Here is a 26,428-nt window from a genome sequence, read left to right as displayed (position 1 = left end):
GGAAAAGAGCTTGAGCTATCGAGGTCAGTGCTGCCCCTCGAGACCTTAGCTGACCGCGATTAACTTGTTACTCCACAAAATGAAATCCTTACCTGAGCGAATAGTAGTCGTTCACGTTAACGAAATCCTGAGATTAGTTCACAAACGCATCAAGCCTTCTCTAAAGATCAGATAATGTCAGAACATCCGCAGTATGAGGGGCATCTCATAGGGCACAACGACAAACTATTCGGGAACTCCCCCTCTCTCATCTGCAAGTCACGACCTTTGGAAAATTTCCCTACAACGTAAATGGTATAGCCCACTTCCATAGCTGTTCTCGACATTTTGTATTATGCCTAATGAAGTTACAAGGAAATTAGATCAAATTTACCCATTTAGTACCTCGTTGATTAATTTTATGCCAAAATTTTATGGCTTTATTTAAAAAAAACTGTTGATTGCAGTGATCATTTTAAACGAAAGTGGGAATATACAAACAGGCATAAATTCATATGTCCAGCGACAGCTACAACAAAATATCCTTCTTTTTTGACACCAGCATCCGAGACATCATCAGTTATCATATGGATGCTTTATTGAATGGATTTTGATACATCAATGCGAAGTTTAAATATCAATTGAAGCAATTAACTTGTTGTTTGTTTTTGGTAAATTCAACTTTGACCTCCAGCTTGATTTCAAAATGGTGGGTTGGAAAGAATTTTTCTTCACCTATCTTCAAAATATTCCATTTTCTCAACGTTTGTAGATAACTAACCACATATTTTCTTCATCTTCAGGCGCAGTTTCTATCGCAGGAACAGATTAATGGTAAGTGAGGCTTTTTAAGGCTTTTATGTGTGTAGAAAATGTTGCTAAACGATGTTGCTAAACGTACAGTGTTTTGCTTTGCTGAAAAAAATCGCCCCTCCCAGCTCTTGCATGACTAAGTGAGACACACCCAAACGAATGGCCAGGTAGGCTTTCTAACCAACCTTTCTTTAACCTCCTTGTTCTAACGAAGTTAATATTGTACGCCATCAGTAACTTTTGAAAGATAATTAGTAAGTTTATTTGCAAGTTCATGCCCGTAGGCTAATTGCAAGTACATGGACGAAACAAGATAGGGAATATGCATGTAACAAACAATGAAGTGTGATAAATGAACTGTGGTAATCAAGTTCTCATTTGTTGTTGTTGTTGTTCTCGTTTTACGTTTATTATTACGCTAGACGTTGTCTCTTGGTGCTGAGTAACACCTGGTTCAACAGACGTAGAAAAATAATTCTAGAATAACAAGATTATTATCTAATCACAAAATAGCAAAAGCAGAATAAACTAATAAAGTTACATGACATTGGTGGTCATTAAATGCAACTACTTTCCTTCTCTGTACAGAGTTCAAGGAATGTTTCTCCTTGTACGACAAACAGCACAACAACCGTATCAATACGCGGGACCTGAAGACTGTGATGCGGTCCCTCGGACTGGCTGTCACCGAGGGGGAAGTAACGACTTACATTAAGGAGTTTGACAAAGGTGCTTCAGTTTGGGGTCATGTAGTGTTGACTCGTACCGTATAAATCCTGAAATATTTACTGCGGTTTAAGACATGAAGTGTGGCTGCAAAGAGTGAGTAGTTGGCCCACCCAATAACAGCAACAAGTGTATTTGTCTTCAAGTGACTGCACACTGTGCCCATAACTTCCCTTGAACTTTACATTGAAATAACTTAAGGTACTGAAAAACACTTACTCTACTGATCACTCATGCCATAAAATTTAGTAACACTAACAGCCCAGTACCATCACTTAAGGGTACTGACTGAAACAAAAAATAAACTGCCAACGAGTTGTTTTGTTTTGTCATAATCAAGGTTTTATTGTTGCACATGTATGTCTCATATGTTAAATGTAACAATCTTTTAACATAATAATTCACATTCTTATGATTAGTGCAACAGTTTTGCAACCAATGTAACAATAGGTGCGACTTATGAATTCTTCTTCTTCTTTGATACCATCAAACCACCCCTACTGGGGTATCACTGAGGGGGAATTAGTGCTGCCATCTCTTTTACTCTCACTTTAAGTCCCAAAGCAAGTACCTAATAGTAGTAGCCATGGGTGCAGTCTTTGAGAAAAGTTGAGATATAAACCATTTTTGATTGGTTGGTTTGTTAATCTAACCATGGATATGCGTGGATATGTGTTAATTAGTAACTTATTTGATGTGTTTCCAGGCAGGAAAGGTTACATCAACTTCTCGGACTTCCTGTCCATCATGCACCAGCAGCTGGAGAAGGAGGACCCTGCTAAGGAGATCCTCGATGCTCTGAAGTACACGGACAGACAGGGGCGGGGCTTTGTCATGGCAACAGAACTCAGGCACTGTCTGACCAAAACTGGGGAGAGACTCACAGATCGAGAAGGTAAAAATGGCTAAAGTTTTGTTTCCAGCTTGAAATATTTGTAAACAAAATATGTCCTAAGTGACTGGATGATAGGCCAGGGCTCGAAATTCATTTTTGGGATTAGGTGCACTGGTGCACCCAGCTTAAAAAATTGGGTGCACCAAAATATTTTTGGGTGCACCACTTAGATTTAAGTAGATTGTCAAAAAAACCTACTAACAAAACTTACTTACAAGATATGAAATTCTTAAATAAGTAACATGACAGACATTTTTATCATCTTTCTAACACTTAGATGTCAAGAATATGATGTATACTAGTATACTTGATATCTTTCCATACATAAACCTAAGAAAATATTTGGGTACACCCTGTGCACCCACTGAAAAAAATTGGGTGCACAGTTCCAATTTTGGGTGCACCTGGGTGCACATGCACCCAGTATTTCGAGCCCTGTAGGCTAATGTCTGTTAAAAAGTATCTGTCCTATGTGACTATTTTCCAGGCTTTTGTCTGTTTAAAAGTATTTATCCTGACAGTATTCCTTAGTAACATGACTGTGCTCCAGGCTTATGTCTGTAAAAAAGTATTTATTCTATATTCTACATAAGTAGGTGCTAGGTACAACGTAGATGTTTGCCGAACAGTATCTATTTTATTCTTACATTATGTATCCATGATGTTTTGCAGTTGACCACATGTTACGGGAGGCAAACATCCAGCCCAAGGGTGTGGTGAAGTACCCAGAGTTTGTGAAACAGATCACACTACCTCTGCCTGACTACTGAGCAAACCAGCTCACATGGAGGATGCATGGCTCCCAGATGATTCAATAATCAGCAAAATTCAATAGTGGTTGACAATAGGGTAGAACCATTGCTAGAGATTTAAGATGATGGTAACTTATAATTGATGTGAATTTTACTTACTGAAACCTAAGGTAAAACCATTGGGTATTTTGAATGTGTAATTGTAGTTTTAGGCTTTGAAGCTTTTTATTTGTTAAATATTGTGATGTGTGGCACATGAAATTAGAAACCTGATCTGTTTGACAACCAGCCTCTGCCTTTTACAGGCACAAGTTCAACGTAATTGTGTGATAATGTAGCATTACTGTTCAGATTAGTATGGACCAACTTCAGCACATTCCCAATTGTATTGTAATTAAGTATGCTTTCCTGGAACCTATATCTTTACTAGCCTTTGCACTTTGCACATCTTGCTGTGGGATGTGGCTAATATTTCTCTATATGTAAATTGTCCAAGTTTATACTGAATCTGTTGTTAGCTATAGATGATGATATATAGAATTGGGTAAAATTTACTATGCAAGCCACATGTAACAACATAGAAGTTACGTATCAAACAATAAGCATTGTAAGATAAAGTATGCACGCATATTACCTACAGGTCAAAAATGATTAAAATGTATTCATCCCTTTTCATCCTGTCCTGTTTCAAAGTGTCCAGCTGCATTCCAAAGAAAAGTACTAGAGCTCGAGGCCTAAACTCATGTCACTTCTTCCTGACTTCATCAACCAGAAATGGTGACAGTCTCTTGTCCAGAACATGACATTTCAAAACCAAAAGGTCCACTGAAGCACAGTAGAAAGTCACCAAGGGGCCCAAACTCTAGGTCCTACTCACATACCTAATATCAATACAATCCATCCAGGGATTCTCGAGTTATCATGATTGTATATGTACATGTATATGCACACACAGCCAACTGATGATGTACACAGTGTGCTCCTCTGCTCATTTGTCTGCCAAAAGCCAGGCACCCTTCATAAGACAAATTGGGAATAAAATGGAATATTCAGATAGATGGAAGCAAAAGCTCTGACTGGCTCCAGGACACATGGTCTTCTGTAATGGCACAGTATCTGGGACCAAACAGGTATTCTCAGATATTAAGGACCAAGTACAATGTAAAGGGGAAGGGTACCAATCAGATTTTTGTCACACAAGATGTCACATCTATGATGGACCGCAGGGTTGTCTTCAGAAAGAAACACCCTGCGCTGGTTGAAAGTTTGTCCCCTGTGCCCACACTATGCTTGCTAAAACACTTTAGATCATTCAGCAGCTAGTGAAGTCATCAGAAGCGACCCCAGAGCTAAAACAATACAGTGTTGTAGGATGGATAGTGGGCTACCACATCTCTGTGCTTCCTTTGCTCAGATGCAGTATAACGTTACACAAACTATGAAAAATAAACACCCAGCTTGAAAAGTTGGAGATTTATTTCTGGAGTAAAACTTGCAGGGAATTTTGTCTTTTTTATTGATGTACACAATCCTGAGCCCTTATGCATAAGTAGCACATAACCAATTAATTACGTACCAATACAATAGCTTGCATTGTGTTACTCTGAAGTAAACAAGCAGGAATAAAATGTTTAAAACCCACATAAGAAAACTTTATTGCACAGCTACACTTTAAAGAAAGAGCCAGAAGTTTCTCTTTGCTTCCTGTGGGAAGAATAAGTTCTATTCTACAGAGTTTGTTTGTACATAGTTGTACCCTGGTTTCCCCATGACTAGCCTTCAACAAGGATGTGAAAGGGTCTTACTCAACTCTGAATCCAGAGCAGTTTGATGAAACCAAAGTTGCTGTGACTTGTTGATAAAGATAAAAATCAGTCCTAACAGAATTTCTGACAATAATCCCCCTTTTCAAAGAAAGCCAGTCCAAGGAAACCAACCAGAAACATCAATCTATTACGGATATGTTGTTGCATTTTTGTCACCATAGGACTCTATTAATACGCTACTTTAGGCCACACCAATTTAATTTCTTGGTTTAATTTAGTCCCAAGAAAAATAATATAGGTTTTGCTATAAAAAAAACCATTCCAGGGGCACATACTGCTGATAAACCAATCAGAGTGCTTATTTGCAGTCACATGATCAGAACAGTGGTATAAAATCAAAGGAAGAGATTCATTGGAAAAATCATGCCATGAAAAGCTGAAAAGTTGACTACTTAACTTTTCGTGTTATATAAGTTCACCACAGACTTTTTGCAATTTTTTTTTGGATAAAATTCGAGAACCAAGAAATTAAATAGTTGTGGCCTTACCCAAGATCAAAGTTCTAATTAGTACTGCAGTTGAGCTGATAATAAGCCAATCAGAATACAGTCCATTCATTCAATGATGAGAGAGGATGCTGAAACTTGGATCAAATATTTCTAAACATTTGAAATGAGTGTGATGAATTATAACTTAAACAATATATATTGTGTCATTGTTGTTGATCATGTTGTACACAAAAAATATCTAAAAAAAAGCCAGCAAACTACAAATAACACAACATACCAGTTTCAAAGACATTACTAATACAACTAATATACTACATTTTTAAACAAATTTTGAATGAACATAGAACAGAACAAAAACTATATGGGACAAAATTTGCTGTTGTGAAAGATTATAATGTTCAATGCACTACCCACACAGAGATTGAAATGCACAATTGTGTTCTGAAAATTTGATGCATACTACTATCAGGCTACAAATTTTTTATTGAATTTTACAGAAAATAAAGCAATGATAAGTGAGCTGTATTACATATCAGCACTGATTTTAATATGTAACATAATCAATACTGCCTATCTCTTTGCTTCATTACATAGTACAAATACTGAGTGTTCTGATATTCTTATGAAATTTTCAAAAGCAAAGAAAATAGATCTGCGTTAGCAAAATGATCAAATAGTGTGCAAGATGCTCCATAAATGGAGTCATTCCCAATATGGAGTCATCCCATTTAACAAATATAGAAAGGGACATATTTTCAAGCAAGAATCACATTAAATTCCAATGTAGCATTTTTGATGCATAACATTACTTAACAATAATGACTTGATAAGACACATGATTGTTTGTTTGCTATAGCAAGCCAGAAAAAAGAATCAGTTATTTTTAAGAAATATTTAAAATCTTTACACATCTCAAATTTAGATACTTCCAATTTACATTATGACAAATATTACCTATCGTAAAATTGTCAACTTGAATGAATACAATTTTAAGTGTGACCTGCACCAAAAATCAGCAGAGTGCTCTTACAAGTTCTGTAGGTTTTCAGCCACATGCATGTTTGCACAAGTCAAAGATAGAAAATTGATGAAAAGCTATTTCATGCCAGAAATGCCAAAGAATAAAGCAGCATATACTGTAATTCACTTTGTCTTCTCGGTACCAAACTTTCACGGTGTGAGAAAATTTAACTTGTTCTCTGAACTAAATGTTCACGGTGAACGCATTATTTGTTATCATCACCAAGGCGAATCATTTGTTATCGGTAATGATAAGTTCACATTACAGTTGTCACCGTGAACATAAAAGTACATTGAAAAAAAATCAGGAATTACAGTATATCCTTGTTTATAAAGCATGTCTTTTTTGACTGGCTCTTTACCCCCTTCCCCTAAATTGAATGTTCTTCATCGAGTTCTAGGACAATATTTAACACACAGGCGTTTGAATAATCTGTCTCTCCTTCTTTTAATCTCAGGTTTTGTAAAAATTAGCTGCTTACAGTATAGAGCAGGCAGAATGTCTTTTACCATATATATGAAAAAATATGGCCTTTACTAAAATAAAACTGGCAAAAGACTACAATATCAGCTTTTAGGTAATGTACAATTGGTTTTGACCTTGCTAAATTTCCCACAATTGTTTTTCATAGATTGGCGCAATATTCACATACAGCTATGAAGTTGGTAATGATGCAAAGAAACACAATAAAAGAATATGGTGCTTGATGTCACATAGGAAATGCTACTACATTGATGTTAAAACCTATTACAATGTATGACTATGAGCTATCAGAAGCACTTTTCATGGTTTCAAAATGGTAATACACTGTTTTCTAAAGTAAAATTCATGTCTGGGGTACTCATTTATTCCTTAACAATTCACTGTGCACAGCATGGGTAAACTTTACATTCTATCTCAGTTGCAATATTACTCATGTTTTATAAAAAGACTTTGTGCCAGCTTTAGTAGGGCACTAACCCTCAGCTATCCTGTTGTTTTTACAATTCTTAGTATAAATAGAATGACTGTACATTGCATGTAAACCAGGTATCTTTTGTATTATTACATCATTCTGGACCCTGGCTTTTATTTTTTGAGAACATTGTCTCCAATCTATGGACGAAAACATTACATAGTACATACACTTAGCTTGTAGAGGAACTGCACTTTTACAAGACACTTGTACCCGGCAGTTAAAATCTCAAAACATATACAAAGGTAGAGAGTGGATGTGTTTCATTGCAAAGAGGTGGAGGTTCTATCATTCATCAACAGTGTTTTTCTGAGCATAACATTGTTGAGTATGAAGTGTCAACAGAATCATAATAAGTTCTTTTTCAAATTTTTCAAGGAATAGAACAAACAGCACAACATTTTTCTGAAGAAGATTCATTGGTGAATTGTCCAGTAGTGGTCAGTTTGTCAATGTTGGATGAAACCATTCCTTATGGAGGGGTGGTAGACCCTGGCAAAGCCATCTTCCTACATGTATATAACATCCTTGGTCCTGGTTTGTACCTAATTTCTCAATTTGAAAGTGAAAATGTAGTCCCCCTTGATGGAAAGTGGCAGTGTCCAGAGAGCTGTGTTCCCCATGGTTGGATGGTGTTAGCTCCAGGACGGGTCGTACTGTGTCCAGTCCGCGGGGGGTGACAGGTGAACCCGGCGACCTTTGAACATGAAGCTGACAATGCCATGGTAGCCTGCCCTTGGAACACCAGCCTACAAACAAACAAACAAACAAACAAGAAATAAACATGGGGTACAGTTCACCTTTAAGCTTCATCATTTAGAGCAATAATATCAGATAGAGGCACCACATGAATTCTGTTAGCAAACAGATTTGCAGGTCAAAAAGAAAAAATATACACTTAAAATTCAGGACTACAATTCCATGCTAAACCAGGGCATAATATAGAATGTGACATAAAACTATTATATCAGTCCTATGAATTAAAAAAAACTTGATGCAAAGTTCAACTCATTTTGTCAAAGATGTTTTCCAACACGTGCTATTTTTTTCAGCAGTTTCAGGACATACTAAGTATCTTCTCATTTTGCAGAACTTTCTGAACAGCCTTTTCACTCAAAACCACTTAAGAAGACATAAAGGTCACTTCAAGGTGACCCAAAGGCCACTCTATGGTTACAGGTTACATGAATAGGACTGTAACTATTACAGTATCTCTTCTCTATAGGTCAGAATCACAGTGAGACAAGCCCAGCTGCTTAAGGAAATTTCTGTATTTCTAGAAAAAAAGAGACTTTTTGAAAAAAAAGTGTGCATCATAAACAATAGGTTTGTATGGCTTAGTATTAAAAAGACCTCACCTTCAAGTCATCCATGATGCCCAACTGTTTAGCGAAACCCTTGAACTCCTCTTTGGTCTTGTATTGAACTCTAACAACGTTGTGCTCGGCATGTTGGTTAGCGATGACTTCTTTCACAGTTAGCTGGGGTGATCTGTATACTTCACTAATGAATCTTCTATCATAGTTGTCCTGGAAACAAGACATCAAAAGTATTCAGCTTTTGAATTTGCAGTTCATAAAAGATACAGTTTTAAGAATCACAATTGTTTTTAAAGTACAATGTAGGTTGAAAACAAAATTTTACAAAGTTTACTTATCTAGTAGTCCAGTAGCAAAACTGGAAAAATCAGACCACATATGCAGATATGTCTAAAAGCACCAAATTTGCTACACATGTTGAACATACTCAATAAAAATCTGGATATAGTGGTGAGGCGAGAGGCATCTTTGCTTTGAAAATGTCCGAAAGATAGCATAAAATTGTTTCTGGGCAGAAATTGCAGGAATTGAAAAATTGGAGGACTTCTTCAGAACATGTGTGCCAAATTTGGTGCTTTTAGACAAATTTGCACAAATTTTCAGTTATACCACTGGCCTTTAGAAAGTACTTTTAGTCCATGGAAGTATGTGATATCTAATAGTATTTCATTTTTGTACAAATGTCTTACGTATATCTGATATCCCTAAAGACATAGAGCTGCAAAAAGGTTGCACTTTGCACATAGATTGTGAAAAGCCTGATAGCATGTAAAATAAAACCACAGGTTCCATGTGCGCTGTGTACATACCTTTAGGAGGTAGGAAAGGTCGGTATGCGTAAAATCAAAAGGCTTGGTGTTCAGCTTGATGAACTTCAGATGTTTGTCAAAGTATTGGCCCCTGTGGAAAGAAGGACAATAAAGGCATGGGTAAGTATGGAAACATTCAAAACTTTTCATTCATGACAACATCATCAGACAATAACCCAGCTGTCATAGTAAATTATCTCAGTCTTGTAATAGGTGTGTACACATTTATGTTATGCATGGACTGCAATAACGTCTGACACAGGTGTACTATAACCATGTGCAAATTACTGACATTCATGTGTAAAGAGATTGATAGTTGGAAGATTAAACCTATTGCCACTAGGGAAGCACCAATACCACACAAAAATGTTAGGCATTGTAAAGAACCGTGGAAACTTACTTGCTAACCCCCACCCTGCCGAATGTACTGGTCCTGCAGATTTCCGGCCGTATACAGGCCCGGTCCTTACGCTGATCAGGGTGCCTCATCCAGTCATCCCAGAAACTAACAAACAAGAAATATACATTTTACAACAAAGCCAACATTAGCAAGCAAATGCAGAATATTTCCTGCAACATTCTTGTGCACCTACATGTTGAGACAAATATCCCACCATGCAATACTTAAAAAACATAAGAATATGAAAACTTGAAAGGCAGGCCAATATATCATGTTTACCTTGCCGAATCAAACACAATCAGCCACATAACAGCACTCCAGCTCTGTTCTACCACTAATGTAACCAAACACCACAGGGTGCCAAACTTCAAGTAACCATTGTGACAGCTGTTGGGTCCAGGTCATTGACCTTATTTGTTTGGAGATGAAGAAGAGGAAACTGAGCAAAAACAAAATGTTTCCCTTCTGTGAAGGCATTAAGTTTCCCTTCTGTGAAGGTAAACATCACAAAGACAAAACAAGCCAGAATTACTCCTTAGAAATTAAACTGTACCTGGCTGGCCACTTGGGTTCCAGCTCATCCCAGAGGTTCTTCAGCATCATCCAGCCCAGCCCAGGGAAAAAGTCTGTTCTGTACAGCAGGTCTGGAAAACATCGGAAAACATGTTCAGCACCAAGGACAGCAGCAAGGAGTGAATAAAGAAATGGGACACAGGGGTGAATATAAGCCCAGGGAAGAAGTCTGTCCTGTACAGCAAGTCTGGAGAAACATCGGAAAACATGTTCAGCACCAAGGACAGCAGCAAGGAGTGAATAAAGAAATGGGACACAGGGGTGAATATAAGCCCAGGGAAGAAGTCTGTCCTGTACAGCAAGTCTGGAGAAACATCGGAAAACATGTTCAGCACCAAGGACAGCAGCAAGGAGTAAATAAAGAAATGGCAAGGGTGAATATAAGCCCAGGGAAGAAGTCTGTCCTGTACAGCAGGTCTGGGAAAACATTGGAAAACATGTTCAGCACCAAGGACAGCAGCAAGGAGTGAATAAAGCAATGGGCCACAAGGGTGAATATAAGCCCAGGGAAGAAGTCTGTTCTGTACAGAAGGTCAGGGAAAACATCGGAAAACACTTTCAGCACCAAGGACAGGGGCAAGAAGGGATTTAAAAAGATGGGCCACAAGGGTACACGTAAAGCCTGCCCTTCATACCACGCAGCAGCTTTATTTCCCTGTCTTTAACTATGATAACTTGGATCATCAAATGATTTTTTGTGGAAGAAGGGTGGAGTAAAGTGGCTATCAGATCCTCTGTGATTCTGCTATGGTCTAATACAATGTAGTTGGATTAAGGTATAGATGAGATGAGATTGGAGAACCATTATCAAATCTTTCAACCTTTATTTAGCCTTGAAAAACTTGGCCATTACACCATTTCAATGGATCATTCTTCTTCCAGATATATGTATACAAAGTTCATGTAGGCATGCACAAATACACACGCACACGCGCACATATCCATACAGTTTGGTCTTATCAAAAACACATTCACATGTAACACAAGAAAAACCTTTCCACTTCAGACCTTGTCTGTTGGTGTCTGTCATGTGTTCCTTGCCATTGTCGTTCCAGGCAGAGACACACCAGAGAGAGGAGTCCTGTTGTAAGAGTGGGAGTGTACTCAGGAAGTAGTCAAAGAAGTCAGGAGCTATGTCTAGATCATCTGCAGAAAAACAAAACATGATGCTATTAAACACAAACCAACAATTTCGAAATATAGTAAGGGTTTTTTAGGGAAAATCACAGAATTCCAAACTGTCACTACATGGCTACAGGAAGTAAATTTTCTGGATGATATGATCTTGTTTTTTTCCCATCTTGTTTTTCCCCTCTCGCATTAAATATTGTGTCACCCATAGCACTAACTTGCTGTGGCCTAAATACTCTTCTTCTGTTACATGTTTGTATTTGTAATTGCTTTTTTGCAAGATGTCAGAATTTGAAGAAATTTCAGCAAACAACCAATACATTGTCCCTGCCACACCACAACATAAGCTTTGGTACACTGTTAACTAGATTAACTGTGATTCATAATACTGCAGGGAAAGTTTACAGTGCAAAACTTTGAAGTATTTGTATATGGAATCTGAAAAATATTCATGCTCTTCAAATGTTGAAGACGGGTGTTATGAGCCCTGCACAATTAACAAGCTGGCATTGCATTGCCATTTTCAGACACACATATATATCAAATTAATGTGATTTTGTATCCTCAAATAATACCAACCTTCTACTATTAAGACACTTCCATATCCAAGCCTGTTGAAGACTTGGTTCAAGGCCCACTTGTAGTGGCGGGAGATCTTGTAGTATCCTTGTAACCTCTTGTGGTTGGGGGGTACTGGGATGTCGCTCAGGTCAGGTTGCTGAAAAGCATCAACGAGAGAAGAATGGAGGTTTTGACCCAAACAATGTTGTTAACTTAGTTCTATGATTATATTTCCACACAAAAGTCTACAAATTAAAAGAACAATGACTAGGGCCACACCAATTTAATTCATTGGTTCTAAGATTTCAAAAGTGAAAATATAGCAAGTGGACATCACAAAACTAGGCATAAACCTGGAGTTCAGACATCATTATCATCATGTTTTGTGTTTTGTTTTTAAGTTAAGGATTTATTTCTTTTCTAAAATCTGAGAACCAACAAATTAAATCAAATTAAATGAATAAAACAAATGATAGTGGACAAATATTGCTGATTGAACTTAGTCAGGGTAAGTCATGTTTTGAATCATTTGCTGCCACTTTGACCTAATACATTGCCCAACCCTGGGTGTAGTACCACTGTTGCTCACTAGGAGGCACTTTTGCACTACCACAGAAACTGCAGCCACAATAACCAAAAGGTTTCATTCAGCTGCTTGACTTTCATACATGCAAAAACGCATGCCTAGTGTTTACTCTGATCCAGAAATCCACTTACTAGTATATGCAGTGAGCAATTTCTTTCTAAATTTACAGTGTATAAAGTTGTCTAAATGATCTTCCCTTACCTGTATGTAATGTGCTATTTTGTCTCCATACGATTTGATGACAGTTGAAGTCTCCTGATGGCCACAGTCCTGACTAACTATAATAGGGAACTGGTGTTCTGATGGCCGGTGCCTGTAACAACAGTTCACATCATGTCAGCAAAAATAAGTTGTACAAATCTCCATTGGGTTTATTGAAGAAAAAAAAGCGTTAACTGATAAAATGTTTGGTGTAACCTATTCTGACATTCATGTCCTTACATGTATTGTATATCCCTCAATTTGTATGAAATGTGACAATCTAAGTTCTCTATCTACAACAAACGGCATTTGCTTTTGGTCACCACCTGTCACCTTCCTCAGGGCAATAATGACTGGGCAATTTTTCTGTTCCATACTGCAAATAGGCGTCACTGCTAGTGTTATATATGTGGTTCCAAGCGTAAAGTATTGTTTACAGTACTAGTAGTCAAGTTTCTTCTTAGGAATACTGTGACACATGTGCACACAGGGGCATTTTGCTATGTGAGGTGAAGATTCTGGATCTGAACTGGATAATTTTGTGAACACCTACAACATCGATCATCAACTTTTCTTCAGGATGATCATGGACTGATGCTATTAAATGGTATTGAAAGAAAACAGGTCCCTCGAAAAACCATCAATCCGTTCCTAACTCATCCTGTTTCAAAGTCTCCTGCAATTCCAAACGAAGACGCTAGAGGGCCCAAACTTACGAAATTTGGTCTCGAGCACATGCAATAGCTATCATGACCATGGCTAATGTCTAGAACATGACATTTGAGAAAATGCAGGTTCTGCTCTTGAAAGCCAACAGGGGGCCCAAAATCTAACAATTTCTTCCAAGACCTACATGTACATCATGTAAATAACAAATTTCATGGCAAACCATCATATGTTTCTTGTGTTATGCTGCCAATCCAAATATACATACAGCTAGACACTGTAGTACATACATGTATGTAAAACACTACCAAAAACATTGCCTTCTAGCAAAGGTAATATAAATGACTGTCTTTTAAGACAGTCATTTATATTACCTTTGATGTTTATATTACTTTTGATGTTTATATTACTTTTGATGTTCATATTACTTTAGATGTTTCAGTACATTTGCATTTAGTAATGCAAATGTACTAAAACATCATTCTAGATATGCATGCGCAGATCTGATTTTTCATAATCCCTCGCACATTTCTAACATGGTCCAATCTATATGCAAACTAAGGTTTGACCAGTCCTGTGTGTATTAAATTTCCAAAAGCTAATTCTCTTAACTTCCTTTCAACTCTCACAATCAACCATCCCTATCAAATTCCCAGACAATGATTGAATTGAGTCCCCTTCTGTGAAATGAAAATTGTTACGGTAACTACACAAATAAGTGCCAAACTTTATTCCCAAACAATACAAATTACTTTGGTACGCTGAAGCATGTGGCATATTTAGCACTCAAGTACAAATGGGAAAAGCCAAATTTTCCAGTACTGTAAATCTAAAAGGGGAAATGTTCTGGAGGATTTAATTTTGCGGAGGGGAGAAAATGGAGTGTTCATGGTAGCTTTTAGTTTGTCGTTGAAACAAGGGGTAGGAGCGTAGAAGACAGAACCAAACTTTTGGCAGTGGTTTTAAGTTTGCAGTGAAAAGATCATCAGGAAAACCTTCAACATAAAACAAACAAAAATTTTTGCAGTCACTGTGGTTTTCAGTTTGCAGTGAACAGGTCACCACGAAAACCACACTGAATGTTTCCCCTTTCTAGTATCCTCTGAGAGTTACCGGTGAATTAGAGATCTGTAATTACATGCAGCAGGTACCAGGGCAATGTCTTGAATCTATTATCACTGTACATGTAACTCTAATTACCATATTTCAGAGTAAAGGCCAGAACATTCTAGTGAGTGATAGAATTTTAAATTAATACATAAATTCATAACAGAGTTTGGTATTTCCAATAAAGGTGACTGTATGAGTAAGAATGTTATAGACATCCAGTTAATATGCAGCACAATACAAAAGATACTCCAGCAACTGGATACCCTGTAAAATCAGACTCTAAGCCAGGGTGGCACAAAATTTGTTTGGCAGTCAAGGCAGGTCTTCCCGAGGACCTTAGATGGGCACGAATAAGAACAAATTTTGTGCTGGCCCTGGCTAAAAGTCTGGTTTTCCAGGGTAGAAACTGGTTAGGGTTTGTGAACAGTTAGATGTTCAAATAACATCTGCTATCATTCAACAGTAACCAATTGGTATTTTTCCTGTCCTAAGAATTAGTACGTACAACTGTATGTGGAGTGATGGCGATTGTATATGTACATCTAAGACAGTTCGGTTTCAGACTGTGAATTGAGCTTGAGCTGTACTTACTTGACCAACAGGTCGAGCGATCTTCTGACAGTCGGTCTGTTACAAGCGATGACCAGTACTGGAATGACGACGTCGCCAGCGGGAGACTGCAGTCTGTGTGTGATCCGTACCGAGTTGTTCACCCTCCCCCCTTGGTCCATCTGCACTCCAGTGTTGCCATTTCTATACCCTGAAATAGTTTACATATCACTTTATCAGATATTTTACTTCAATCTTATAATGAACAGCAGATACAAACAAATTAGTTTACAATCCCCAAAGTCCACTCCATTAGGACAGAAATCCATTTAGATTTTATCATGTAGGTAAATGAGGGTGTCTGGAAAACTCAATACACATTATACAAATGTACATGTAAGCCAGGTCATGGTAAAAACAGACTTCATAGCAGGATGCATCATTGTAAAGGTACAAATGTTAAGACTGGTCATAGTTGTGTTTGCAAGCGTCAATTTTTATACACGTCTACTATATTTTTAAAATTTGTTGGTTCTGATGTACATATACTATTAGATATTTTAAAAAGAAGCCAACCATAATTGTGAACCATTATATTTCATGAAAATGTAAATATTACTACATATCATGATTATCCTTAAATGAATGGTGAACAAAGAGTGTAAGAATAGTCATAAGAAACAGAAGGTTTGAATCAATTAACAAAGAACATACTGGAATGTTAAATTGAGAAATGCTTGTTGTGGTTTTATGTACATGGATTTTGTGCCAACCTCTCACCAACCAGCAACTCAGTATGCTGCAAAAAATTATTAGAAGTAGATCTAGATGTCTTGCATTTAGTCTCTAACAGCAGACTTTAAAAACTTTTGCTTTCTATTGCAAAAGCTTAAATCAATGTGCAGTGTTTTCCGTTTGAAATTGACTCACTGTTGAGCAGGTCTTTCTGCTTCTTGAGGTCCCTGAGAAGTGCCTCATTGTTGTTCATCTGACGCTGAACCTCCGACTGCAGACCTTCAAGTTTCTTCAACAAATCGGAGGGGACCTGTTACAACATGCACAATGCCACAGGGTGGCCATCACCATGGTGCTGGTTACAACATGCACAACACAAATCATAGGTTAAGCTCTGTTACAACATGTACAACAGAAATCATAGGGTAAGCCCTGTTAGGCCTTGCACAACAGAAATCATAGGGTAAGCTCTGTTAGACCTTGCACAACAGAAATCATAGGGTAAGCTCCGTTAGGCCTTGCACAACAGAAATCATAGGGTAAGCCCTGTTACAACAGGCACTGTGAACGGATTAGAAGGGAAACCCAGCTAACACATGCACAAATCAGAACGGATGCCCAGTTACGACAAATTAGGTAAGACAACTGTTACAACATGCACAATGGGGTGGCCTTCACCAATATTGGGTTTTTGTTACAACAAATCTGGATATTTGTTACAGCATGTACAACACGCAAATGTACTAGTAAAAATGGGACCTGCCAGAACATGCACAACAAATCAGAGGGAAATGCACATCATGTAAGATGGGACCTGTTACAACATTCAAAATGATACAGGGTGGCTATCTGTTACAGCATCCCAACAAAACCCTATACTAGTTAGTGTTACAACAAAATCAGGTAAGACCTGTTACAACATACACAACAAACATGTTCTGAACTCTTGAGTTTTTCAAATGGAATATCCTGGATATAAACTCTCTACCCACCTGCTGATCTGAGGAAGGCCTGTGTACGACAAAGAAGGTGAGAATATTCCACGCCAGAAAAACGATGGCACCCCATAGTACGATGCGACGGCGTTTGGTCATCGCAATCGCCTGTCAGCGAGACGGGAGAGAGTGGGACAAGGCACTTTTGTCACCTACGGTGTTGTCGCATGGTGATATCTGCAAAACAGAAAGATAAGCACATCAATAACATTGCTCCAGGCAATAACCAATGGTTGGCTGAGTGTACAAGATCACAAAAATTCAATAACACAAGTACATGTCCTTGGATTCAACTGGAAAATACCCACGATCCATATTACTCTTTTATATACCATCAAACCAAGTGACCACCTTACCAAAATGACATATCTGACTTAACATGCATTGGCATAATACCGGTCATAAGCCTTATACCGGTCGATTAAAAATAGTGGAACTTAAGGAGATCTACACATGCAACAATAGTTATTTCTAAGGTATGCACACTTCAGACATCTAGGTGTCAAATACATAATTTACAAAGCATCGATAACAATGCATTCGAAGACAACAAGGCCAAAAGTTTTCAGGTCATTTTCGGGGCAGGCGAGCTCGTCGTGGGACAAACACACTGTCACGTTCATCGCCAGATTTGTAGATAATAATCACATGTGCTCACGGCACAAGACGAGCATGATTCAACAGCAATCTTGAATTTCTTTTGGTGACCTACAACTCGTGTAAAAGTGTGAGGAACCGTTGCATTATCGCCCGGATCTACGGCTGAATGGGTCAAATTGAACGTATGCCGCCATTTTCCCGCCATTTTTAATGCTACGGCCAGCAGTAAAGTTTTACGTCATAGCGGTTGTGACGGATCAAAATTAAATGAAAATTCTTGTCTGTATACGCCCATTTTCTCATGACTTTTTGTATGCTCATGCAGATTTTTGTTTTGTGCAACTACTAACAGGAAAGAAAGGAACAACAGAGGATGTATAAAGGTACATAGCGGCAGTTAATTGTGCCGTGTTTCGTTCGACCGGTATAGTGCACCCCCTTCCAACCACGCGCCCGTTCTCCGTGCAATTCCGCGGTGTCTTCCAATTGCGATATTATGTTTTTAGCAGGACCAGAGAGACAAAATAATTTACACAGAAGAAGTGGCAAAGGTAAGCTGTAACAGCAACATGTAACTGGAGAAAATGATGCGTTGATCATTTGCCAAATTAGCATTGCTTGAGAAATTGCAGTAAACCGACCGGTATTATGCCAATGGATGTTAGAGTCCAAGGGACCACCAAAAAGCAGTGGTCCCTTTAGACTCCAAGTCAGATCATTTTTACCATTGACACCAACATCAAGAATCCAGTCTATACAGACTGCTTGTCCACCTATACCTGGTTTTATCGGTCCCCTAGCTGGTCTTCTATGAAGGGCTAGATCTATAAGGCAGAAAATTTATCACTACCAATAAATTGAGAAAGAGTTCTTTTTCAAAGTCGAACAGATACATTGCATGCTCATAACAACACACAGTACAGTACCAGTGGGCTGCTGGAATAATGTGAGGCTACCGTGAGCATTCGGCTGGAAAGATATTCCAGACAGAGTCTGCTTCACTTGGCCTTACATTTGGTGATTTCCGTGGAATCTAAATTCTATCAAGCTTACAATAGATCAAAGCCCTTCCTCCAAGAAAGGCACGAAAGTAATTCAACTTGCTTAACGACTCACAAAGAGAATCCTTCACACAGCACTTTTCTGAGTCCCCGAAGACAACACATCGTTTAGGTTGCTGATAATGTGGTATTGAATCAGACCTTTAAGCCTGCATGGTAACGGACTGGGTTCAGTAGGCTTCCCACAGGTTTTAGACTGTTTGTTGAAGGCTGCTGCACACCACCAACAATGTCGGGGAAAATTGTTGGTCATGCTCAAAAGTGGGCAACAATCAAGGGGAGTGCTTGGAATGGTAATGTGCTGCCACATGTTGTTGTGAACCCTCTCAGAATGTTGAACAATGTATTATTAGGCAAAGCGAGCCAGCATACCCCTTCTACATAAGGCTTAGGCAACATTTTGATTCACATCGATTCTTTGGGAAAGATTTTTTTAAAGCGAGTTGGACAGATACAACTGTACATTGTAGACGTGTCATGTGTTCACTAATGGCTTACCCGTCTTAGAAATTAAACCATATTCTGATGTAACTTAAGACTCTAAGCACCAGATTTCATATAAAGATGACACACACAACTGATGACGATGGCTTCTGATAAGTCAGATGTTTCATATACATAATATACTTGTATGTGCCTATATCTACACTAGTCTTGTACATTATATATCTACCTTATAAGTGTGTCTCATTATGGTAAGAGGCAAAACTTCACCCTACAAAAATCGGACATACGAAACTGTTATTGCAGCCCAAAGTCTAGAGAATCCCTTACCTACCAACCCTATTTTTTCAGAAGCACAACCCGAGCAATTTTTTTTCTAGGCCACACTTGAGTTCTTCTGTTTAATTTCCGAAGGGTTGGCCGGTAAGTCAGTATGACCAATCACTTACTAGTAGTGTGTCAGACCTACAGTTTAGCTTCCTACAATATACCATGTCATTCACCAATGCAGATGAAATTTCATGCATGCAGGCATAACATATGGGATTTCATCCAGCATGCTATTGAATGTGTCCAACATGTTTGTTACTTCCTTCCAGCATATCGTGTTCTCAAGTTGTCTCCAATTTCTGCTGGGCAGGACCTTTCTAGGAAGTCCAATTTCTGAAGCAGATAGTTAGAGAAGTTTGCCAAGGAAGTTTGGCAAAGTCCCACCTATACGGTGACTAGTTTCCACACATCAAGTTAAGGGCAATCCTAAAGTTACATTATACTGTAAACTCCTTTAAGATTGTGGCGATTTTATCTTGCAGTGAGGAGAAAATGGAGGGTATACAGTGCTTTCAAGTTAGCGAGTGTGCTAAAGTCACAGTCACTGTACAGTGATAGAAACACTGGTTTTAAGTTCTAGGTAAGCGCACACCAGAAAAAAACCCAGAAATTACAATATGATAACAGAAGCCCAGCTCCATATAAAGTTAAGCTCTGTAACCTAAGATTAAAACAAAATTACTATAGATCATTACATTGAAAAATCATATTAGTTCTGATGGTACAAACTTTTACAGGTAATTTTTGCAATTATAAGACAGTTTAGTCCAATGATTTCTATCAAACTCTAATAAACATGTCTATGAACTATGAAGTCTATGAAGTCTATGATAAGTATGAATCAAAGATATGTGAAGGAAATTACCACAATTTTCCTTATAGTCTAAGCCTCTTTCAAATGTAATAATGCATAAAAGATAACAGTCATTGAAGTGACATACTGGTAACACTCATATCTAATGGGGCTGCTCCAAATGAAAAATGTGAAAGGCACAATGTACTCTCATTGGAGGGTGTCGAGTGTTTCTCACTATAATGATACCCCTTCTACTTCCCTATAGAATAGTACAAAGATGATAACGTCAAAGTCAAAACAATCATGGCAAATCCTTGGCAATAAAACATGGATTTTGGCAGCACACCAAGCTAACTTCAGAGTTGGCCCAAATACAAACTGCCGTGCTTTGCATAAAAAGGCTGTTCCGAATTGACATGATAAGTACCAAATCACATGTTAACAGAGGTTCTATCAGCAATGTTTTATACATAAATGTACAAATGTACATTTGCAAGAGTAAAATTTGCCCCGATAAGGGGTAACATGCTTTTTCTAGCTTTCAGGATTTTGGTAAGTAAACTTTATCTGTAACAAATGGCGGAAATAAGTAGACATTGATTTTTGAAAATGATTCTATCCTGCAATACCTGGTACTGTCACAGTTTAATTCATGTGACAGCTCTCTTGGTGTCAAATAGCTGGCAGCAGTGAAACCAGGCTGATGGCGGGTGCGCAGCCGCGCGGTCAGCGGTGACTAGCAACATGCTGGTAGGGTTTGCAGGGCAGGCTGGCAAGAACTACAAAAATAAACATCTTCCTTGCCCAGGGTCATTAGTACCATGACTAGACTGGAATATATGACACGTGCATGACTTAAACTGCCCTGAGAGAAAATACACAATTTTAAAGCAATGTCTACAGTCACTGGGAAACGTGAGGGTGTGAAAATGCCGGACACAAAGCACAAAAGATGCCTACATGAAGGAAAAACAAAACTTGAATACAAAATTTAATGTATATAAAAACTTACCAGCGGAAAAATGCAGGAGGCACTGACTGATACTTAGGTGATGAGTGTTTGGTGTAAACCTTTCTATCACCCCATCTTCTAGCTAGGATCTTGCATATCCCTAAACATGCATAAAACATGCCTGCAATTGTCCTCTTTCAACATCGTCTGGCCTAGTGTCAGCAAAAAGTCATGGAGCACAGATGAATGGTCTTGCTGCTCCTGTACTTGACCCTGACTTCCCCAGGGAATATTTCACATTCTGACATCAAGTGTCGGCACACTTGGTGTATCAAGTATAACAAACTGTGCGCTGCAGGGCAGGCTTTACTTTCAGTACATCGCTGCATGCCTCTAAAACTACATGGTCGAATCCTCTTATCTCAGGTTTGTGGAGTCAAGGGCACTGCTCCATAAAAATGACAATAAAGGACAATGGTTGGATTATAACCAAACCCCTTGCCATTATTTTAGTGTGTACATCTGCCAAAGAGGTCTACTAGTGAGCACTGGATAAGTGAAAAAGTTGTGAGTGGAAGTTTGATGGATGGAACAGGGACTACAGTCAAAACTACCCAATAATACCACGCTGGGGATCCGAAGAACAATCTGGTCTATATGTGTGAACAGGTGGTCACAGCAGATAGGATTCTTATCCAGTAATGCTTTTGTTAATCAGAAAAACTTTCAGAAGAACCACATACATTGGCTAGGTGGTGTAGAGGCAGTCTGTTGGTTTGAATACATGTGTAGTATTGTGTACATGTATTTCATACATTAAGTTCTAACCCAAGTCCATGATTTTACATTATTAAAAAAATGTTTTAAAACATGGTACAACTTTTCCATCGTTAATTTGCTCTCTACATGTAATATAAGTTTCTCTTCAAATGGCTCTGATTACTTTCCAATCTTCCTGTCCTGTGCAATTTGTAACGGATTATCACACCATCCCCCTGGCCACCCATTAACCATGATATCACTACATCTCCATTGTCTGGGAGAGATGCCAGGAATAGGAGACAACATCTAGATCATTTTTCCACAAAATGCAACCTGCCTTATGGTCTCAGCTTTGGATGACAACTTTTATAAAGATCAAACATCCCTATGTGTGTGTGTATGGTACATTTTGTATAAACTAAGTGACAACATCTTGCAGTATTTCTGCCACATTTTAGAGGCATGACAACATGCTAAACTATGGTGGTGAGAGATTGGGCAAATTAAAAGTAAGAGACACATCTAGTACTGAGCATTTTGCTGCCACGTCCATTGCCTAGTATTGTACCTCAATTCTGGGACTATCCGGTAGCAAAAACAAACTAAAATTTGAGAGCAGCAAAATACATGTATCTGGCTGGAAAAGTGCAAAGAGCAGTCTAGATCTGCCCTACACATGTTTGAACCAAAACAGAAGTCAATTTCGGGTGTAGACAGTAGCTTAAAACAATAAACATAATCCTTCTAACTTGTCAGCTTTGTAAATGTGTTCCCCAGAGACTACTGATAATGAACACTAAGGGGAGTACTTTTCCACCAGCCTGAAAAAAGAAAGAGTTCCACCACTCATACCTTTGCCAAGTAATTTTGTCTTTAATGCAAATGGCATGCAAAGATGTCTCTTATTAGCATAATCTATATGAATTCAAATCATTTTATCTCCTCCTGCCAAATCACTAAGTACATGTCTTTTGCAAATATCCTTCTTCAGGAAGCTTGGTATATCACTTCCCCAAATATGCAAATAAATATAATGTCAAAGTTTACATAATTCATGTCGGACTGATAGATACCTTTGTCTAACCTACATGTGTCACTAAGATGAGTTGGCCATGATTAATTATGTAATTTTCTCATCAATTATGCAGATTGGGCCATGACTTGAATTACTAATATCAATTATAAAAAGTTTCTCTTAAACCAAGCTTAGCTACATGTATGAACTACAAAATGTAGCTACTGTCATTTTACAATAACCAAAATATGAATACTGTTACATACAGGTATATCCCTCATTAATGCTGTAACTCAACTTAATTTGCATAATCAACATACAGTTACATTTGTCTTCATCAATGTTACCTACATAGCAAAAACTATGAAAATTAATTACTAGTAATCCCATTCTGACTTATCCTGTTTCAAAGTTTGCAACTGAAATGCCCTCTGAAGATTAAAAGAAAGCTGCTGGAGGGCCCAAGCTAAATTACTCTATACGTCAGGCCTTCCCAACCACAAGGTTATCTACCAACCAAAGATTGTGACCAAACCACGAACCAAACCGCAAACAAAAATGCACCTTAACTTTTTGCTTTTACCAGTAATAGTTACAGCTATACTTTTCTAAGAGGGTCTGCATGCTCTTTTCTGTAAGGCGTAGGCAGCCTATTTTTATTTCCCGTAACTCGTAGGGAAAACCATCTTATCTATGTAATTCGTAGCGAGGCGACCAATTTTAGCGCAATTGCCTTCCTTGATTTAGCGTAATACGTAGAGGATTCTTCTAAATTCAGTGTAAAGCGTTGTCGGGACCCCCCATGCAGACCCTCTTCTAACTGGCTTTCTGCTTGGTGGTAGTGAAAAGCAGATGCTCTAGGACAGACACACACAAGACTGCATATCAAGACCACCAGGGGACAGCACTACATCAAGGTGTCACCAATGAGTTCATATCAGGAAAGAGGGTGCATAGTGGGGGAGGCAAAAGGTGGAGGAAAAGTTACATGTACACCCATCAATTTCACTCCCAGGTGATGCCATACAATATTTCTCCACAATGTCAGTAATGATAAATGGTTATTGACTATACCTGCTGAATCCAAACATTTCAACAGGACATGCTAATGAGGCTGGCCAATACAGGCTGACTCTTCCTGTCCACAGGGAAAGTAGGCGGCCCTCTTTGTATGAAATATCAAAGCCACATCAAGGAAAGTATGTTCTGAAGAAAAAGGCACTTGTTCGTGAAACACCAGTTTAGATCGACCATATACTGTAAAACGTGAAATGTTTGCAGTGTTTCTATTAATTACCTCAATGAAAAATGGAGGTATTAGCTTTTGGTGTGTGTGTGTGTAATCAAAATTAAATTGAAAATAAACTTCTGTTGGTCAGAGGTCTCAGCCAGCCTTCCCCAATGTGAACTCCACCACAGTCAACAGAAGACTGAGCTCTATAGTAGTTTACGTTAGCCGAATTTATTGGGTGGTTTTATAGTATGGGGTTGGTCTTTAAAGGTGTACACAATGATGCATACATTATGCATTTTGGTAAAAAATGAATAATGCTAATTAAAGTCAATGACACAAGATGAAACATAAGTCTACAAATTTATATTTCACGGAAGTATAAGGTCTCTGAACTCTTGTAACTTCTGTAAACTTTCTTTTCCCTCCTACTTAAGTAAAACAACCACAAAAGCAAAGGCTTTTACAGTACTCTAAGGTGAGCTCCTAGTGGGGGGCCAGAGTCACTGGAACGAGACAAGAAGTCGGGAAGACTTTCTCAAGACACTGAGGGAACAAAGAAATGCTAAGAGCTCTTCTGCTTGTGTTCTTCACTTCAGTAAACATCTTCAAAAGGCTTTCAAAGTGCCCGGTGTATATGTAAGCTGAAGAGGTCTTTACATTTCTTTGTTCATTTGAAAGGTCTTCCTAATGTCTTATTATAACCAACAACAAAGAGGGGAAGAGGTCTTTTGTTGGCAATGGACCAGTTTTAGATTTGTTTAAAATTGACTCAATATGAGAAAATGGGTCTGTCTGGGTGAAGTGAAGTAGGACGAACCTTGGCTTGTACACTGGTATAGGGACCAGGAAACCTCCATCACAGCCTCACTGATAGATACCTAAGGATGGACAGATGGTCCATATACAGGTTCACTGCACCAAGGGACTCACAGAATTTTTCAGCAAAGTGTATCATAAACTACAGTTATAGGATACTGCCTTAAAAAGCACCTTAATGAGAGATATAGACAGGCGGTGGACTCATTTTATTAGGTGAAGATCCATGTACTATTCAGTCATTTAAGGTTGCAAGACTTGATTTGGAGACAGGGAAAAGAAGGCAATGCTTTAAATTTATGGTGAAGCAAAGGGAAAGGGAGCATGCGGAAGACCAAATACATGTACATGTATGGAAGGGGGTGATTGTGGGCTGGAGCGGCCACTGCTTAAAATGTAAGATAAAACTAAAGGAAAAATATTTTACAGTTTACAGTACTGTACTTAAATTGGGGTGGCCAACTGGGAATACTGGAATTTGGTAAATGAGAACCACCTCAGCTTGTGCTACTGTTACAGTAGTGGTATAATGTGACACTGACACTCATAACACACAATAGGCCTCATAGGGCCAAAGGATTAAACTTGCAAGGAGATATGCTATAAAATGAAGAAGGCTGGCTTTTGTTTTGTCTACTAGGAAAATTTGGCCATTTTTCTGATGATAAATTTTCAGATCGAGACTACGTAAACTATACATGACCTTGTCTGTGAAAATGATACTATGTTCTTTATATATTAAAAAAAAGACATGTTAAAACCAGTTGTGCTTATCTTTACCAGTCTAATTGAAATTCTGATCACATACAGTCATGTATAAACCTTCACCAATATAGATCCCTTGAACTCTCACAATCAGTCACATGTCTGAAACATTTGGGTAGACTACTCATTAACAATTCATTTCCATAGACATCCTATGCTTACAATGTTGTACATGTTATGAACTTCAAGAAGCTGAATGAATACATACCTCAAGCCTTGCATATGGCCTTGGAATAAGGCTGATCAATATGTTCTCATTGCAGCTACACCAGGATTGGAATACTGTAACTAATGACCATCCAGGGATATTCCAACTATTAGCCCTGACCTACTGCCCCAGACACAGGGACACAGCATCAACCATCATCCATCGCTCTCCACTAATGAAAGGAAGGAGGAGGATGCTCAATCTTACTGAAGATAAAAGCAATTATCATAGTTTCTTCAGGAAGGCAGCACAGTGTGTTTTAACTAATAATACCAAACCACATTTGTACATTGATATGTCACTTACGTGCCTGCTTTGTCTAGTCCTTTTGGAGGGGGACTCACACTAGTGGCCCCATGTATTAGGAGCATGAGACATAAATGTAAGCCTCAAG

General features: G+C 38.3%; 3 protein-coding genes across 4 annotated transcripts in view; 1 reads left to right on the top strand and 2 right to left on the bottom strand.

The window, feature by feature from the left end:
• LOC118412191 (mitochondrial coenzyme A transporter SLC25A42-like) overlaps positions 1 to 297 on the bottom strand; it is a 13,974-nt gene extending 13,677 nt beyond the window's left edge. Inside the window, exon 1 of the mRNA XM_035814911.1 lies at positions 93 to 297. The gene's annotated coding sequence lies outside the window, so the exon portion shown is untranslated. The remainder of the gene's footprint in view (positions 1 to 92) is intronic.
• A 228-nt stretch (positions 298 to 525) lies between these two features.
• LOC118412192 (calmodulin-like protein 4) lies at positions 526 to 3,836 on the top strand. Its single transcript, XM_035814912.1, has 5 exons — positions 526 to 688; positions 783 to 813; positions 1,381 to 1,521; positions 2,225 to 2,413; positions 3,086 to 3,836. The coding sequence occupies exons 1-5, from the start codon at positions 686 to 688 to the stop codon at positions 3,181 to 3,183; spliced, it is 462 nt and encodes a 153-aa protein (XP_035670805.1). The 5' UTR covers positions 526 to 685; the 3' UTR covers positions 3,184 to 3,836.
• Positions 3,837 to 4,626: 790 nt separating this feature from the next.
• The window catches only part of LOC118412189 (alpha-1,3-mannosyl-glycoprotein 2-beta-N-acetylglucosaminyltransferase-like), a 43,042-nt gene continuing 21,240 nt past the window's right edge, over positions 4,627 to 26,428 (bottom strand). Inside the window, exons 2-12 of one of the 2 annotated variants that reach the window (XM_035814909.1) lie at positions 17,049 to 17,228; positions 16,252 to 16,366; positions 15,364 to 15,532; positions 12,997 to 13,108; positions 12,228 to 12,366; positions 11,526 to 11,663; positions 10,498 to 10,588; positions 9,945 to 10,049; positions 9,545 to 9,635; positions 8,775 to 8,945; positions 4,627 to 8,165 (exon numbers count right to left, since the gene is read on the bottom strand). In XM_035814909.1, coding sequence (XP_035670802.1) covers positions 8,052 to 8,165; positions 8,775 to 8,945; positions 9,545 to 9,635; positions 9,945 to 10,049; positions 10,498 to 10,588; positions 11,526 to 11,663; positions 12,228 to 12,366; positions 12,997 to 13,108; positions 15,364 to 15,532; positions 16,252 to 16,366; positions 17,049 to 17,150 — 1,347 coding nt within the window. In that variant the 5' untranslated portion in view covers positions 17,151 to 17,228 and the 3' untranslated portion in view covers positions 4,627 to 8,051. The remainder of the gene's footprint in view (positions 8,166 to 8,774; positions 8,946 to 9,544; positions 9,636 to 9,944; positions 10,050 to 10,497; positions 10,589 to 11,525; positions 11,664 to 12,227; positions 12,367 to 12,996; positions 13,109 to 15,363; positions 15,533 to 16,251; positions 16,367 to 17,048; positions 17,229 to 26,428) is intronic. The other variant, XM_035814910.1, reaches the window with a different exon arrangement.

This window comes from Branchiostoma floridae, chromosome 3 (assembly GCF_000003815.2).
Source record: "Branchiostoma floridae strain S238N-H82 chromosome 3, Bfl_VNyyK, whole genome shotgun sequence".
NCBI lineage: Eukaryota > Metazoa > Chordata > Leptocardii > Amphioxiformes > Branchiostomatidae > Branchiostoma > Branchiostoma floridae.
This window is presented reverse-complemented; position numbering and strand designations above follow the sequence as displayed.